The 18,495-nt window shown below is 40.1% G+C and overlaps 1 protein-coding gene across 9 annotated transcripts in view; it reads left to right on the forward strand.

The window, feature by feature from the left end:
• NAV3 (neuron navigator 3) overlaps nucleotides 1-18,495 on the forward strand; it is a 576,126-nt gene that overhangs the window by 374,441 nt on the left and 183,190 nt on the right. For all 9 annotated transcript variants that reach the window (XM_076333407.1, XM_076333424.1, XM_076333396.1 and 6 more), the window contains 2 exons: nucleotides 4,444-4,561; nucleotides 5,257-5,309. In XM_076333407.1, the coding sequence (XP_076189522.1) occupies nucleotides 4,444-4,561; nucleotides 5,257-5,309 (171 nt within the window). The remainder of the gene's footprint in view (nucleotides 1-4,443; nucleotides 4,562-5,256; nucleotides 5,310-18,495) is intronic.

The following is an 18,495-nucleotide window of genomic DNA, read 5'->3' on the forward strand; positions in this document are numbered from 1 at the left end:
GTATGGAAAGCTGTCTTCTCGATAGCAACAGGAGACCATTTTCAGATCTGAAACTCTATATTCTGTAGCAAACAAACAAAAATATGCAGAAGGATCCTGATTCTTGGAATATGCATTTTCCCACCAAGCCTATTTATAAAACTGCCTGATAAAAAAGCATATAGAAGAAATTATTGCAACTCAGAATATCTGGGTTGTATTCCCAGCTCTGTTTGCCCTTGAGTGAGCCACATTAAAAAAAAAAAAAAATCTGCCGAGAAAGCCTTTATACCTCAGTTTCCCCACATCTACAGAAATAACAAATAAATAGGAGTGATCTCATTTGTGTGTGGAAAGCATGTTGAGATGATTTTGTGGAAGACGCTAACGAAGTGTCATGCGTTATTATTGCATTAGGCTGACTGTACTTCTGAAATCCATCTGACATTTCCCACTTGACATTGATTGTGGGTGGTAACATTTCTGTATTAATTTTAAGGAGGATGCATTATAGCACTGCCTGATGTATAATCACACGGTTTATGATTTTCTAAGAAAGGCAGCAACCTGTGAGATCCTCTCTCTTTTTCACTTCGTTAAACTACCGTGTTACGTTTCATTACGGATCCTGCCAAGCAGCTCTACTGTGCTCCTTATAGCTATGTGTGAAGTGTCGAGGTGAAGTTCATAACTATATTTGGGTATCAGAGTTTATTTCCTCTACTCTCTTGAAGGTTAGCATGACGAGCGGTTGAGGAATGCTAGGGGAAACCGTCGTTAACATGAGCAGGCTGTGCCTGAGCTCGGATTGCCCCACTGAATCCTGTTTCGTGTTGCAAGCAGTTAAATCACCAGGCGCCGGGACGGTGCTCCGACCACACAAACACAGGATCGGGTCTGTTCCGTTATCGTGCTGCTGAGACTGGTCCTCCGCGTCACAGATAACAGCGGCTCTCCCGTACGTTGTCAGCGGTCGGAGCCTAGCGTTGGAAGTCGAATACTCCCCGGTCAGACGTGCCTGTAAAGCAGGGTGGTAGGAGAGGAAGCTTGGAGAGGAAATGAGTAAGTCAGCAGCCCGGCCCAGTGTGTAGCTGTACGGCAGGGTTACTGGAGCAAGCAGTGGAGCGGGGAGGAAGTGTTGCAACGACTAACCCTCGTGTGTGTGTGTGTTCTTCTCTGAAACAGCCTCATCACAGAAAAATCTAACATAAGAGGACTTTGGGGAAACATTGCTGCACAACTAGTGCAAGACGAAATGATCTATTGCTAGTTCTGAAAAAAGGGGGAGCAGGCACAGCTCCTGCTTAGAGGTGCTCAGCACCCAATGAAAGGGGAGCACCCATAAAAAGCAGACTGTTGCATGAAGTTACTGATTTTTTTATCTTCTGTTCTGCATGACTTTTCTATCCTTTGCAAAGTGAGTATTGTCAGTGATGATGCACACTGGAGCTTTATGTTTTCCCAAGGAGTTTAAGATAACATTTCTAATAGGTGTATAGTTACATTGATACTTAAAAACTGTGGAGGGAGGGATTATCTATTTCCCATGATATTTGCATCAGAGAATTTTGTGTAAAAAGAACATAGTGGCATGTGTGCATTCTTATAATTTCATGTGTATATCTACATGCTTTTCATTTTTTGCAACTGACTCCTGAGCAGTTGGGTCCCTGGAAGAATGAGATGAATGAGAAGGGCATCCTATGGGGAAGGGGGGAAACAGAAGCAAGTGGTGATCCCTATGGAAAGAGAGGAAATTAAATGTGACATTCCACTGCCAACTGGGTGTTGGTTTCCTATATTGTCTCCATCAACAACTCTTCTCCTTCTTGATTTTTTTTAGAATACTTCTGAAGTGAAAAAAATCCTCTTTTACCACGGCCTCCTCCCAGTATTTTTTTTCTACCAATGCATGACTATCAAAATACTGACCATGAGTAAAGTTTTGGTATGATGTGGATTATCAACTTTGTTTACAAAACACTGTTTACATTCTTTATGCTTGTCACTTTTAAATTAATGAGAAAAGAAAATTATGAAGGGGGTGGATGGGTGGGTGAAGTCCATTCTTTGAATACTAGATACTTGCAAAGCAGCTGCTAGAATGAAATTTCCCTGGCTGCTTAGTGAGAGGATAGTTCAAATTGTAGTCAAAATTAGGATTGGTACACCAGATTATGTGTGGGTGTGACAAATGAAAAAGGAAATGCTTGGTAAAGTATTTTTATTTGTAACGTGAAACTAACCTAAAATAATATTGGTGGGTATTAAATTCTGTATGTTCCAGTGGATCAGTTTCATTGGAATACAGAAAATAGTTCTGCTTATAGTAATAGCTCAGAGAATATTTCTGAGACATTACTTTAGAAGAATGACTGAAGTTGAAATACTAGTAGCAGGGAATACATGATGCTATGGGTGTGGTATGCGTCTTTTATCATCATGATTTCATATTGTTCTAAATACGTGTTCATACGATCTTTAGAGACTCCACATCAGCATTCATTATATATGGTTAAACAGTTGAAGAAACACTTTCTTAGCTACAGCTGGCTTTAAAAAACGTTTTAATGGAGCCTTTCATGTCACTCACCTGTAATAGCAAAAAAAGAGTATCAGTCTGTGAAAACACAGGTGACTGAAGCAGACTTCTGGGTGCAGCAGGGAAGTTTAGGGCCCCATCTAACAGCAGCATCCTTTGGCTACAGGAGAGCTCAATCTACTTCCACAGTTTATTTCTGTGGAGTTATCTACAGTTCTAAAGCTCTCAAGAAAGCTATGGCAAACCAGCTGGTGATCCACCTGCAGGAATATGGGAAGACATAGGGTAGACCAAACAAGTTACAATTCTCTCTCTTTTAATGAAGAGGGAGAAAATCTGTGACAAAGGTACTCAGATAGCGAAGGAGTCCTTAGCATGTGAGCGTGGACTGAGCAGTGGTACTTTTGCTGGGTGGAAAGTGGATGTTGGTTCTCTGGGTAAGACTCTGAACTGGGAATTGCATCCATTTTCCCATCCTGGCTCTGCCACAGATTTCCTTGGTGAACTAAGCAAGTCGTTAATGGCTTTGGCCTCTGTTTTTCTGTTCACAAAATGGCATTCTGACCCCTTCCTCCCAAGGGTCTGTGAGGTTAAATAAAAGGATGTTTATAAAGTGAGCTCATATTGTTTTTATGGAAGAGGTGCAGTTTCAACTTTTTCAAACACTATTCTCAGCAGAGAAAGAACCTTAGATATTATATTTACTTACACAGTGATGCTGTCATACATGTATGCTTTCTCTCAGTGGTAACATCCCACGGTAGTGGGAGGTTCTGTACAAGTCTTTTTTTCTGGGGTGAGGAGAGAGACCATGGACACCCTGCAAAAGGGAGCCAGTGCTGGCTGCCAAGGGCCACTGATATCCTCCAGCTGTGTGACACCCCTGCGCCACGCTCCGCTAGTCCGAGCTGCCTCTGCGTGCTGGGACACCCCGGGATGGTGTGAGCACCTCTTGGGGTGCACTCTTCCTTCAGTACATAGGTGAAGGTGTCTGTTCCTTTTACCTCACCCTAAGTGAACCTGGTTCCCCTTGTGTGCATGCGGTAGGTGTTACCACATGCTCTCTCTGTGTACGTATACGCCTTATGAAATGCCTTCAACCTCTATCTTCAACCCCCACTCCTCCCTTATTTTGGAGGATGTAGTTCAGCTGGTCCTTTTCAACCTTTTGTTGCTAAGTGCCATTTTTGTGCTGCTTGTTGCTAAGTATTTGGTGCTGCTCAGTCTCACCCTTCCCCCCTCCTCTTTTGGCGGAGAAAGGACGCAGCATATTTCCAGAATATATACTCTAATTCCAGCAACGAGACTACTGTACATCTGGTGCTCTCAGTCTCCTCTGTGCACATTACAGTGCACTGAACCATAGGCGAGGGGACAAACGACCTGTCCCTGTGTGGTGGGACATGGTGATTACTGCAGAAAGTGTCACAGAGGCATTGCCAGGCGCGGGATCACCAGCGACGACCCGATGAACTCTTACCAAAACACAGGCGCATGTCTCTGCTATCACTTTCTCTTAGGCAGCCCCAGAGCATGCAAGTTGGTGGTGGGGCGTGTGTAGAGGTAGAAACACGGTGGGAGGTGGAATTGTGGTAGATGTGACTGATTTACGACAGGAGTTTCCTTTACAGTCATAAGGGGAATTTTGCTTGGTCACAGCAAGTTTGAACCCTCATGAAACAGCCTGAATCATTTGAAGTTAAAATAAAACAGAGAATGGCAGGAGGAGGGGCATGGCCGTTAAAAAAAAAAGGGGGGCAAAAAACACAATGTTAAAATTGTTTCCTTTGGTGCTGACTTCTTAAATGGGAATGTGATCCAGAATAGTTCTGGTGTGCAAGCCAACATTTGTTTTCAGAATTTTTATTGTCTTCTTTTCTCTCTTCCCCCTCTCCCCCTTGCCCTCCCCCTCTGCTCTGCAGATTTACACTGACTGGGCTAACCACTACCTAGCAAAATCTGGCCACAAGCGGTTGATCAAGGATTTGCAACAGGACATTGCAGATGGAGTTCTGCTAGCAGAAATCATCCAGATCATTGGTAAGACCAGGGCTGAGGGAAGCACTGTGAGCTGACTGCTTGCATGGGGGAATATATAATTCAAGTTGAATGTATTTAACAATAAGATGAACCCTGAATAATACATTTTGACTGGGTCCATATGTCTCTGATATTTGTGTGGTTCATCCTTTCTTAATTAAAAAATATGTTTATGTGAGCATGTTTGGAAGTGGCTGTTTAACTGTACTTTAAATGGCCAGAACTGTATCTTACACACTTTGAATTGTCAGAACTGAATGCTCCATTAAACCATATGTCTCCCATGTGTGCATTTTGTTAGTTGGAGTGGCTCATACTTTCTGGGATGCCTTGAAACTGTATCCTGACCCTGCAAAGACAATTGTGGAAGATTTCATGTCAGCAGTTATTTTGCAGGGGCTGAAGAATTAGCAGCGACCTCCTTCGCACTTCCCCCTTTGCATGATTTGGCATGTGGAAGCAACTGCTGCTAACAAGAGTGTTGTTACTGTACGACTGAGCTTTACTTAGAAAGGAGCTCTGTGTCAACAAAACCCTGTGCACTTTATTGCTGTGTCTTTTCTACTCTTCTTCTGTTTTTTTTGTTTTGTTTTGGTTTTTAGGTCTTTTTTTTTTTTTTTTTTTGGCCAGGGGGTGGAAAGGAAAGTTTTATCTCATTGCTTACTTCTGCTTTTCTCCTCACTGTTTTTTTTTAGCAAATGAAAAGGTTGAAGATATCAATGGCTGTCCCCGGAGCCAGTCTCAAATGGTAAGAATAAAATATATTTTTAGTCTGTGTTGGCACCTCTGCACTTTCCTAAAATGCTTTTTTATAATGATTTATTTAAACTCTGAATATTCTGTCCCACATTTACCATAAAGTCCTAATTGTCATATAGTGTTCCTGGTACTTTTTTTTCCACATGTGCTTAGTGTTTGTCACTTCATTTCTGTGCTCGCTAACTTTGGGTCTTGACGTAACCCAGCAGCAAAACTTCATCACTTCTAATTAATGCAGAACTGCCTTAGCAGACCTGTTCTTCTGATGATCCAGATGATTTAATTTAACTTTGTTTTTAAGGGCAGTAAATCCAAGAACAAATTTTTAAGTGGAGTCTTTGTGTCTGGAAAAATGGTTTGATGAACAAGACTTGCCAAATTATTTTTGAATATAAATAGCCTTTTGGATTGTCCACTATAAAGTCCAGTTAGATGCACTGACTCCAAGACTTTCAGAAATAGCACTTTAGTCATATAGCTCTCTGAGCTATAGCTGGCAGCTGCTTACAGACATTTTAATACTCTCAGGCAAGAAGCATGTTGTGACTGTGATTCATATGGAGTCTTATTAATCTTTTACTGTGTTTACGGCTAGTCAACTACATTTAATAAGATGAAGACTCCTTAGAAGGCTGCAGAACTGACAGGTACAAAATCTGAGCCTCAGTAACATCACCATGCATTTACTGAATCACTTGCAGTTCCAGTCATGCTCCCTCATGCTGAGGACTTTGCCTTTCTGTTGATATCCAAATAGCATCTGAATAAGGTGCACAATTGTGTAGCTGGCAAGAATTTTGGAGCGTAATGGTTTGGATGAGCTTGCATAATAGCAAACTGCTGAAGCTGGGCTTAAAAATGGAAATGGAGTAGAAAAAAAGTTGCATTCATTCAGTGCATTTTTTAAACGGGGAAGGTATTTGCAGCTTTTTTCTGCAAAACTGCAAAAGGTAAAAGGAAAAATTTTGAGTACCGGTGAAGTGAATAATTGGGTCTTTCAGTTCTTACTTTTCAAAAAAATGTGCAGGTTTAGAGTAAGTTTTTTCTCTGGCTTTCAGGCTTTTTGAAACAGTCCATAGTAAGAATATATGCAATTTTCTTAATAATAGTTATTATTTTAATTACTCATATTACAGCAGCATCTAGTGGCCCCAGCTGAGAATGTTGGGAAGTCCAGCGTGGAACTCTAATATTACACACACAGATCGAGAGATAATCACTCTCTACTTTAATCACATTAAAACCTGCCATTCCAGACAGACAAGACAAACAAGAAGAGACAAAAGCACAGAAAAGTGATATGATTTCCCGAGGTTATGTAACTGGTTAGTGACCATCTAGGACTGCTTAGGGACTCACCAGTCTGATGTCTGTCGAGCTTCATTTCCATGAGAGAAAGCCAAGCTGCAGAGAGAACTATTCACTCTGATGACATTTTCATCTCCAAAGTGACAACATTTGTGTACGTTCCCTGCTGATAGGTAAATCTTTATGTGGCATAGGGATTCTGGATTTCATCTCTAGCTCTGCTGCAGTTATGGGGGAAGCACGGTCAATGCATGCCCGTGCCGCAGCAGTACCTGTGGGAATCTCTTTGTGTCCATCTTTGTCCTCTTGTAAGCACTTCTCTCAGCCTAGCCAGGCCAAAGACTATGTCTCAGGTGCTCTAGGTCTCAAACCAGGTGCTTCGAACGCTCCTGTACATAGTCATACATCAGTGTTTGCACAGTGCTAAGGCATCACGTTTAGCCACTTTAACTTCCTAGAAACAGAATATATTTTTTCATCCTTCTTTGATTTGGTCTCTTTACTGTATTGTTTTAACTCTAGAGTCTGATCAGATTATTTTCCTGCCTTTTGACATACCAATTTTATACTGCTGATTTCTTCGACTGAGCTAGGAAATTTAAAATGTACTGAAGTTAAAGTAGTTCAAACTTGTCAGCTTTTCTCTCAGAGCATCTCAGACACCCCAGGTTTTGGGTCTGCTCTCCATTTGTTTCCTTTGGGTTGTGCACTGATCTAGCCTAGCTGAGGACACCATCTTATCGCATTTTCAGGTAATTTCCCTTGGCAATGCTCAACTTTGTTAGCCCGCTCAGTTAATGATCGGCCAATTCTCTTCTTGTAGCAGTGGACTCTTGGGTATTTCCAATGTGCGGAAAAAAAATGTAACAGTGGTTGAAGCTAGTTTACATGTTTGAGATATGCCAGTATGTAGCAATATGTCCTGCCAGGATTTGTCAGAACAATCAGCCATCAAAAAAACCAGCAACAGCCATGATATTCCTATAGCATGTTTGTTAGCCATTCATTCACCACTTTCATTTTAACATTTTTAGTTAATAAACCTCAAGAATCCCACCACCCTTTTCTTTCACATATGTTTTCATGATCCTTGCTCTCATAACTTGCAATTAAGGAGAAATGTTTTCTGTATTCATCTGCCATTTGATACCCTTCCCAGGAGGTGATGTCTAAGACATTTTATTAGCTCAAAAGAAGCTAGAAAGCACTGGCATGGATTGTCTGCTGCTGGCAACACTTGATATCCCCTGTAGATGATATTGATATCAATTCATAATTAATCGCTACCAATATTCCCAAGTTCTGTTCTATTCACCATTTGGTATTCCTCTTGCCAACGGCTTCATCTTTCAAGTGATCTTTAAGGCATCTCAATTCAGCTGTTACCTTAATTTGTAAACATCTTTTAATGTTTGTTTTAAATACATATAAAATGCTTCTTTTTTAGTTTTCTTTTAGTTAGGTCTATTGCAATGTCTTGCACTCTATGCTCATCTTGGCAGTGATATATAAAGTACTTGCAAACAAGTTGAACTGGCCTCACAGGTCCAAGTTCATAAAAATTAAAACCTGTGAACCCCAGCAGCATCCAGTTTCTGCATAGTTAGCTCCTCGTGGCTGTCATTATGATCACACATTTGATGTCGCACACAGAATTTGAGAACCTGAGATGTACTGGGGAATAAATTATTTCATATTCAAATCTCAGAAACTTTAAATAAATGAAACTTGCAAGAGAATTGGCAAGATTTCTTGTTTGCTGGGTAAATCTACTGTGGTAAAAAGATTTTGGCATTTCTTATGAATGGTTTTAATAAAGATAATAAGGACTTAAAACTGTGTATTATAATATACATTGTCTGTCTACAGTGTCATATAGAGTCTTCTCCTTGCCTTGCCTATTTTTTTCTTCACAGTTATGCATTCAAGGAGGAATATGGCACTGCAGCCTTTTTTTCATCATTTTTTTCAAGCCCTTCAATGGAAAAAAAACCACATTCATTTCTATCTTTTCCTTGTATGAATTATTCCATAAGTCTATCAATTAAGGAAACCTAGAATCATCTGTCTTTTAGAAGATAATCGTCTTTCAAGGGTTTACCTTTTGATACAACCAAAAGCTGATTCCTTTCTGCTTCTTTATAAGCCATTTGTTTCTTTAATTTCTGTTGTAAGTTCTCTCATCTTTAGAAAAAGCAGGATAGCGTCCTGGGTAGAAAATATGTTATAAAGCTTTTCTCTAATGGTCCAAAGAGAAAGAATTCAGATTTTTTTTTCTTCCTGAACATATTAAAAATGTACTGGAAGATCTCCAGTGCTTTGTCTCTAAAGAGATCATATCAAACATATAGTAAGCATACAGAGTATCAAATTTAATCCATCCTAGGGTTGTCAGAGAAAATGCAAGAGAATCAAAAAATGTTGGACTGTCATTTTTTGTGACATTTGCAGTATTGTCGCTACAGAATTTTACAAAACCAATGTTTCTATTCTTTCCTCATGCATTCTATGGTGTTTTCAGCTGCATAAATAGTAAAATAAATTCAAAGTTGCCAAAAAATTTTAGTATATGGTTTTTCAAGTTGATTTTTCCTTCAGAGATTGCTGTTGTCTTATTAGCTGTTTTTTCTTCCTTAGAATTAGCTCTTGCTACTTCCCATGAGAACTGTCTATGCCAGTACACATCTATGCACAGAAGCATCCTTAATGTGGTTGGTAGCAGGGTTTTTCTCACAGTTATTAAAGGGCTGGAGAGACCCTGCTTATTAAAAGGCTCCTAATGTAGTTACATGCATTTAATAAAGACTATTTTTCATTTTGTCAGTCTTATCTTTGGCACAGTTTTCTACCAGTTTATATAATCCAAGGTATGCTTCAAAGGTAATTTTTATAGTTTAGGATACAGACATGCTGCAGTCCAACAGAGGGAATTGAGTTCAATAAAAATACAGGTCTTGCTTACCACATCCTGGAAATCAGGGAGTTGGAGAAGGTGTTGGAGCTGTAGCACATTGCCAAATGGATATGAACATTTAGTAAAAAGCTGCAATTAGCAGAGGTGACACCATCTTTGGGTGAGTAGCAGTGTATCTGTTGAAAGTGGGAATCAGTGTGACTATGTCCAGCACTAGTAAGATCATTTCTATAGCATTGTACTTGATTTCATTAATAATACCTTTAAAAAGAAGTTAATAAATTGAAAATGTTTCAGAAAAGAGCCACAAGAATGCCAGCAATTTTGCTATATTCTATGAAATGGAAGAAAAATTGTGGAGTTTAGCAAGAAGGTGGTGGAGTGAGTGAATGAGTCTCTGCTTAACTAGGGAACATTTTTGTGATAGAGAGAACTTTCTATGACATAGTTGAAGTGTGTGAAGTCTGAAGCTGAAGCGGGACAAAGTGACCATGTCTATACTGGTAGACGTTGCTTTGTAATTTATTGGGTAGATGTGCTTTGCAGTGTTCCTGTAGTCCCACAAAAGCCCCCTGTGGCTCCCTCTCTGCTCATATGTTTGGGTTTTTCTCCGGAGGAAGCTAAGGTTGCAAGGGGATGAGGTGCATGCAAATATCCTCTTAGCAGGGAGTCAGCCTGCGGACATGATGAATAGGTGGAAACTGGAACTGCTAAGTTATGCCACAGAGTACGCCTGCCCTACAGTGTGTAGACTTCCCTTCAGTATAGACACCTGCCTTCAGACTTCCTCTGACAGGGGCGTGCTGAGCAGACACTGTTGAGTAGCATTCCTCGGTATCCAGGAATGTCAATATCCAAGGATGAGAATATCAGCATTAGCTGATTAGCTGACACATATTCTGTGTCTAAAAATTGTTTGTGAAAAACAGGATAATTTTGTATAAAGTAAATATGGTAGGTACTACTAAGGTCCATGGAGTTCTGTATGAAAATGTGTGGGGTATGGTTACGTGGAGCTCTTTGAGGACTGGGAAGCCTGAAAATATCACCCTTATGTTCACTGTCAAGTGGGTCTGCGTGTGCTCTTTCTGTCTGCACAGTGTTGAACTGTGTAAGAATCTTCTGGCTTTGCTGGTGCAGTTGTTGGTGAGATTAGCTATACGGATTGAAGATACACTTTCTGTGCTTTGGAGCAGCTCTGGGTGAGCCTTACACACAAGCGTGACACGTTGAAAAATATACAGAAATTTGGCTAAGTGTAGAATATTGTCCCTTACAACTGGAAATTCAATCTGCGTTTTGAAAACTAATCCCAGCTCCTTTCGCGTGCAGGCCAGTTTCTTCCCACAGTGAAGCCTGTGTGACCCCCTTTTGTTTAAATACTGACTGTCAGCCCTTGGCTATCAGTGGATCTTCACAGATTTCACGACTGGCTGCTACGGGAGTTTCGTGAAAATACAAGGGAATAAAAGACTCTAGTTTTGTCAGCTGTGCAGGTTTGGTGTGCTTAAATGAATGGAACACAAGACACTAATCTAGTTCCTGTATTTCCACGGTGCATGCTTGCACACTTAGTTTTCAAAATTTAAGTGACTAGCCTAAAATGTGTTAATTGGAGCGTGTGCACTTCCGTGTAATTGGGTGTAAGAGAAGTAAAAGTATTTCACTCTAAAAAGGAACAGTACCATTAGGCTTATCAGGTTTTCACTAAGTATTTTAAGTTGGTTGAAATAGCTGCGGTGTGGGATGGAACTACAGGCAAGGGATCAGTCATAAGCTGTTTCTTGGAGATAAATGGCATAAATGCCATTAACAACTTGTTAGGAATACGAAACAAGGAATAACTGGTTGGTGTTTGCAAAAAGACAGTGTATGATTCTCATCCCCCAAGGATCAGTGCTTGTGGCTCATTCATTATGTGCACAAATGATCTGGAAAAAGGCATGAATAGTAAAATGACAAAATTTGCAAATAGTTACACAGGATAATGATATTTAAATCTGATGGTGAAGCTGCAGAAAGATCTTGCAATTCTGAATGAAAAGGTGTGTTGAACTCCTATTACCCTTTACCAGTGAGGTGTTAACAGATATGCATAGAATTTTCTTGATGATGAGCTGATCGCTCTGTTTTGGGGAGGATGCAGTTTGCATAAGAGTTAGGACAAGGCCTGAGAAAACAGCCATAGTTGGTATATATCTCTGTTTTTAAAAATGTAGTCAAAAGGAATGGCTTCTTGCAATATGGGCAGGACAGAGTCAAAAACTCTTTTTCCTATCCTCTGGTAGGCAAAGGGTATCTGGGATTCGATAATGGAGTAGTCTTTAAGAGGGAAAAAATGAAAGTACTTATAGAAAAGGATGACAGGTTCACAGCATGATATCTAGGAAAGTGATCTCAGTAAAGCCAGAGGGAAAAAAAAAAAAATCAGTCATTGAAATTTGAGCTCCTGTGAGAGGTTTCCTGTGTTTATAGATAGGAAAGCTCATATTTTAGCTACATTACATAGAAAGAATCTGCAAGACATAGTCATAGCTTGTGTGGGGGTGTTTGGGGGAGAGAAGACTTGAAGAATATGTCCAGGTATTAGGTGTAAAGGACTGCGTGGAAAGGATCAGAGGAAGATTAAGAGTTTTGCTCACATTGGCAACTAGTTATAAAGATAATTTTAATTCAATGAGAGTATTCAGATCTGGAACAGAGAAAGAGACAAGATTCTCCTTCCAGTGACACTATACCTGCATTCTAGATTATTGTAATCCAGATCATTGGCTATTTGGCATGCCCACATCAGGAATATACATCCTTATTTTTATTTGCCAGAGAAGTTTTCAATGTACAACATCAAAATCAGCACATAGGGGCCTTTACCTTTTGTACACAGCATGTGTACAGCCACGAGAAGGCTGGTAAGCATGATTTCTTCTCCATTCTGTCAACTTCTGGCAATACAAATCAAATGCCATATCTTTTGCCTTCTTGTGTACACTTAGCATGGGAATTTCCAGTATCACCTTAAAATTCCCCTCTGCTCTGCAAGTCTCCCTCTCTGCCAGGTGTGTTATAAAGGATCTGGCCACACTGGAGATGGGCAGTCATGTTTGTGTTGCAATGGGAACTTTACCTTATGGGCTTCCTTGGATAAAGTAAAAGACCCTCTCATCTTCGAGACCTGTTACCTCTTGGAGCAGACCCTAATCTGCCTCAATTAAAAGTCCACACTTGGATTTCTGTTCCCATTGATGAAGGCAGAGTTTGGACAACAAAATAGATCAAAGGGCTCCAAGTTGCTCTTGATAACTGCCCATATTGTCCGTACCTTCGTGCGTCCTCAAGTCAGGGTGTTATCCGGTGGGGAGTTTTATGAGGACATTTTGCCCTCAGTGTAGCTGAGCCTGTCCCTGCATGCTTTTCCTTGGACTTTGTAAGTGGTGGCAGAAATATCATGCTCCCCATTCTCTGGGAAGAATTTGTCATGGTAATGCACAGCTTATACGTTCTTTGGCGTCCCTCCTCCCCAAGGATTTACTTACCAGTTAATTCTGCATTTCTGAATCCAGCTCTTGTGGTTTGGCAGAGTAAATCCTCATGCAATTCTTTTTTTCAGGAGTGTGGGTAAAATACCCATTGGAGCCACAGCATTGACAAATACTTCTTTTCACAGTCTGTTCTCTCCTACCTTGCAACAGTGGCAGCTCTGGACTGAAGCAGGCAATTCTGATACAGGTCCATTATGAAAGGATCTAAGCAGATGCTTATCTATGCAGGAAATGACACTCCTCAACATGATACATATTCAGATTTTCCATTTTCTGATGGTAGTTTCAAGTAGACCCATACAATTTTTTACTTAACTAGCTATGCTTTCTGAGATTCCTCACTAGGTAGGTGATTTACATTCAACTCGTACCCTTACTGGGATTCCCAGGAAAGTGCCCAAGACTGTCACAGCCAGGAGCATGTCTTAGCTATCCTTCTGAAGATGTTTTCTTGGACAAGTCTTCTCATTTCCTAGATAGGTTCAGAGTGTGATCTCCCCTTTGAGAACCAACCCCATTCCCGCACTCTTCCCCAGTGGCTGTCCTCAGCTGTTCCAGGGAAGGCTTTCTTGGACATGTTTGACACATCTAGCCACTTGCAATACACTGTGCAGTGTACAATGTACAAGATGGCTTCAGAGCATTTACAATTCATTTGGCATTCACTGAGTGCTCAAGCTGACTATCCTGTTGAGGTTTCCTGTATTTCCTTGGTTGATGATAGGAATGTAACTACTAAGATGCATTTTCATTTAGCTCTACTGTCCAGGTTTATAGGCCCTCGAAGCTTATTCCTGCAGTCTGAGAAATCCTGTGGCATACAATTCCGATGTCATGTTGTGGAGCTCAAAGTAGTGAGAAATTATTATCAAGCCTTCTACATAGGTATTCATGTCACCACCTAGAAATAATGGGGTTGACAGCAGGAATCTGTATGAGGTCCTCTTCCATGTGCGGGGAGGTGGCCACCCTGTTGAACCAGCGTACTGAGCATCAGGTTATACCTAACTGCATTAATTTGATCAGGGCACTGGACATTTTGGAGGGTGAAATAAGCCCTTTCAAACTCGTGAATCATAAATGATAGGTGCAGGACAAAATTTTAGAAGCTGACCTTCAGGACTGGACTCTCCCTCTTTGTTTTAGACATCAACAAACCCTTTTTATAAACTTATGTATGCCTTATAGGGGGCCCATGGCTTTTCTGTGTAATCCTGTATGACACAGAATTTAAAAATTCTCTGGCTAATAGCAATGCATCTAGGTATATCTACAGTGTAAATATAAAAATAGATAATGCAAACTGAAGAATAGTTACAGGAAGTAACGTCTCCTTCATCAGTGCAGAAATTGAAGTTTATTTTTTGTTTGCAGATGAATTTAACTTGACGTAAAGACTAGAGTAAAAATGAAAATGAGAGCATCAAAAATAGAGGTGTCTGGCACCCCAAAAGAAAAAAAATTAAAGGGAATAATGAGGGTCCATCTAAAGATATGTTATGGGAATAATTGTAACAATATGAATGGAGGGAATAAAGAAAGAAAAGAGGACAGAATTTCTGTAAGGGTAAGATTAAAGATGATAATGTTAAAGATGGTTGACATTCAGGGATGAAGATGTTGGAATTCTGGTTCCCAGTTTTGCTGAAAAGAGATTATTATTGTTATTAACATAGCCAGTTCGAGTAAGATGAGAGACAAATGGGTTTAGCATGGAACCAGCAAAGGAGGACTTCCAACTGCTTTTGTGAACAAACTCCAAAATTTCTAAAAACTCTATAAATGGAAGAGAAAATATAGATGTGATGAGAGCTGGACAGGCAAGCAGAGTAACAGTTGCCTTTTTGTGGGACACCAAATATGTTTTTATTGTGAGGGAAAGAGGAAGCTAAGGAAAGGATGGGAGAACTGCTGCAAGTGTTAGATCTAGTAGGGCATAAAGAGTGGGAAACTTCATCCATCCTGCCTAAGGATGTTATAGGCATGGAAAGGAAGGGGAGGAGAAGGCAACCAAATCATCACTTTTTTGATATGATTTGAGTCTGGTTTGGCTTTTTATTAGACCTCTTTATTCTGTACTGAAACAAGCAGTTCTCTCTACATCCAGAGAAGATCTGAGAACATTAAAAGAACCACAGGATTCCTGACAATCCCTCTTCACAGAACAGCTCAGAGTTACTCACTTGCATCAGGCAGTGAGATGCATATTCCCCTGAGTCACTCGCATTTGACTGACTGAAGTCATAAAAGAAAATGCCACAGGAACACATCCTGGGTATTATTTTACTAGGCTGGAAGAAGCACATTATTCATTAAATATAAATCGCATGCAGTTATTAGCCTTTTTGTTTAGGCTTACAAATTCCTTGTCCTATTAATGTGTGGAATCACATGAGAATAACTCATCTAGATGTTAATGAAATAATCATGTCATAAATACTTATAGTGTGATGATATCAGTCTCCATGAAATCTATTGAGAAGTTAAGCTAGGGATGGGTTTGCTTGGTTAGGGGTAGGATTAGGGTTATGCACATTTTGCTTCTGTAGACCAAGATTGCTGAACACAAAAAGATTTTTTCGTTCCTTAAAATTAACTATTTTCCTTCAAAACTTTTCCTTGCAATTCCTTGACACACACACACACACCCCCACCCCTTTATTCTATATCTGGAATATGCCAGTACTTCCATGCCTCTGAGGCATGCCCATCTCACCCATCTCTTCTCCCCATCCTTCAACTGTGTTTGTCAGGAATGTCATTCAATCAGAAACTCGTTCTGTTAAACTGTATTGGGAGGATATGCAGAGGTGAAATACGGGAGTACTTTATGCATAAAGACTAGTGGGTCACATACACTCTGAAGTATTTATTGTTTGAAGAGATGCAGCTGACAGCCTCCCCATTTCCTCCCATCTGTAGTTAGCTTTCTACACTCCAGTTTTCTGCGTTTGTTTTTTCCTCAAAAATGTCATGTGAGCATTCCCTGAAGTTTTGGAATTGATCAAATATATATTTGTGATACAGATGCTTAGACAAAGAGATGATGAATAAATGGCCTTGAAACCTCCATTAATAGAAATGCACTGAAAAGTTTTAACACAAACATGCAGTTAAAATACATGCACACAAATTGACTATGACATGCATTTTAGAAAGCACCTGTTGGTTATAGTCATTAATACATTTTTCCCAGGATAGCAGCAGCAGGATTACAGTAAATATGTGTGCTTCATGATGGTGTATTTTTATCATCTTCTATAGGGAGAGTATGTTATAAATACTAGGAATGTCTAGAATGTTTACTGGATTTAAAAATAGAGAATAAAGTGCGTGATGTTTAGCTGAACAGCAAAAATGCATATTTAAGCTTTACAAGAAAATAAACAACATCTCTGAAGGGGTTTTATTTTACAGTATATCCAAACAAGGGGTTTTGGTAATTTTGAGATTTTGTCAGCTTTCTAGATTTTTATCAAATGTCTAATTATTTTGGAACTGTGGCAAAATGCCAGTTCTGTTATGGTTATAGTTGAGGACTTACTTCTATTTAAAGATTTTCTAACCACTCCCTCTACAATACTTCTGCTTAGATTATCTTATAATTTTGTGTGCTGTGTGTTAGTTAGGAAGGGTTATTGTTCCACATCTGCGAGGCCTTGAATTTCCTCGGAGAGGTAGACTTTTCACAAAAGAGCATTTCTTAACATTGAAGCAGAGTCCCAAGGTCTCCCACTCATCCTTCTTCCTAAGATAATCTGCCACTGCCTATCTTGACAACGGTGAATTCTGCAGCTTCAGTAACATGCAAGACTCTCAAGAAACAATGCAGGCATGTGTTTCGGTGTGTAGTGCACACACACATGGACATGCATCCATGTGAAGTACCTTGCGTAGTTCTGATGAACCCCCAGTGATTCTATTGCCTTTGAAAGGCATTTAAGCCAATCTCCCTGCCTTGCATTTGTGAATGAAGGTTTGTGGGAGCTTCGAAATTCTGGGAGCTTTGATGCACCGTTGTATTTTCTGAACATCTGTGGGAGTCTGAGATGGCCACTCTTCTACTGAGTTGCTAAAGCTACTATCTCTGCTCCTTAGGGTGAGTCCAGATCAAGTTTAGACAAGAGGTACTGAACATAATTTTGAGATTTAAGCATCGAGACCTGCAAACAATAAATGAGGGCACACAACAAGTATGAATATCAACATCTTTTACTTGGTTGGGCTGGGAAATCGAACTACTGGGAAGATGTTTTAATGGAGATACAGGAACTGCACAACTGTCCATAAAATGCTGTCTGTGGTGTAATGCGTAAAGCAGCAGAGGGTGCCAGAAAGCAGTAAGTTGTGGCTTCCATTGTAATTAATGGAAAAGGAAAGGGATTGTAACTAGCAAAGTTAGGGTGGAACAGGGTTTGCATTGTGAATTCGGCTGTAGAAGGGAGGGAAGAAGACACGCTTCTTGTAATTTTAAGCACATGTGAGTGCTTGAAATTAAAATAAACACTGTCCAACAAATTGTCAAGCTTTTAGAGGCATTGTGTGGTACATTATGCCTAGGTGACAGTGCTTTTCACTGAATCATCTTCTAGTGGCTATACATACCCAGTATTTCAAAGCTTGGCCCTATAGCAAAGAGGCTGCAAGATAGGAGGATAATAAAGTAGCACAGAATGTCCCAATGATGTAGTGTGTTACTTACAAACCAACATGGTAACAAAAACCATGCTGTCCTTCCGCATTTGTAATTGTTAAACTCATTAAAAAAGACTTGACAACTTCCCCCTGCTCTCCTGCTGGAAAGTAAAATACTAAAAATTTGATGCCAAATAAAGCTTTTTCAGCAATATTGCATTACTTCCAGAATATAATACAATTACAATGTTAGAAAATGAAGGGAAAGAACAGAAAGTAGGTGCATACTGAAATTACTATCGTCAGTCCAGATGTATTTTCTCACTCTGCCCTTGATCTTTGCTGGAACAGGAGCTGCCTACATCTGCTGCAGCTAATGCTAGCCTGTTTCATGGAAAGAATGCCAAATCTGCTTGATGTTACAGTGTCTTTTACAGACTCACCATTTTGGAGTTCCTTGACTTTTATGCACACTAACCCATCTAACCTTGCTCTTTTATTTGGCAATAATTATATACAAAGAATAAACTCCTCTTTGAACTCTGTTGCAAATCCCTTCTACCTACAACCTCTCCCCCAGTGCCTTATTGCTGGTACATGTGAATGAGCACACACTGCTGCATCAGAGCAGTGGTCCATCAGGTCAATACTCCCTCTCTGAGAATGGCAACGCAAGAGGTGACTTAGGAAGAACAAGTGACCCTGACAATTTTTTTTGGTCCATTCTCCTCGTCTTTCCCCAATATCTACAGTTATTGTATTAAGGGGATTAGAAGGTA

Source organism: Aptenodytes patagonicus, chromosome 1 (genome assembly GCF_965638725.1).
Source record: "Aptenodytes patagonicus chromosome 1, bAptPat1.pri.cur, whole genome shotgun sequence".
Lineage (NCBI taxonomy): Eukaryota > Metazoa > Chordata > Aves > Sphenisciformes > Spheniscidae > Aptenodytes > Aptenodytes patagonicus.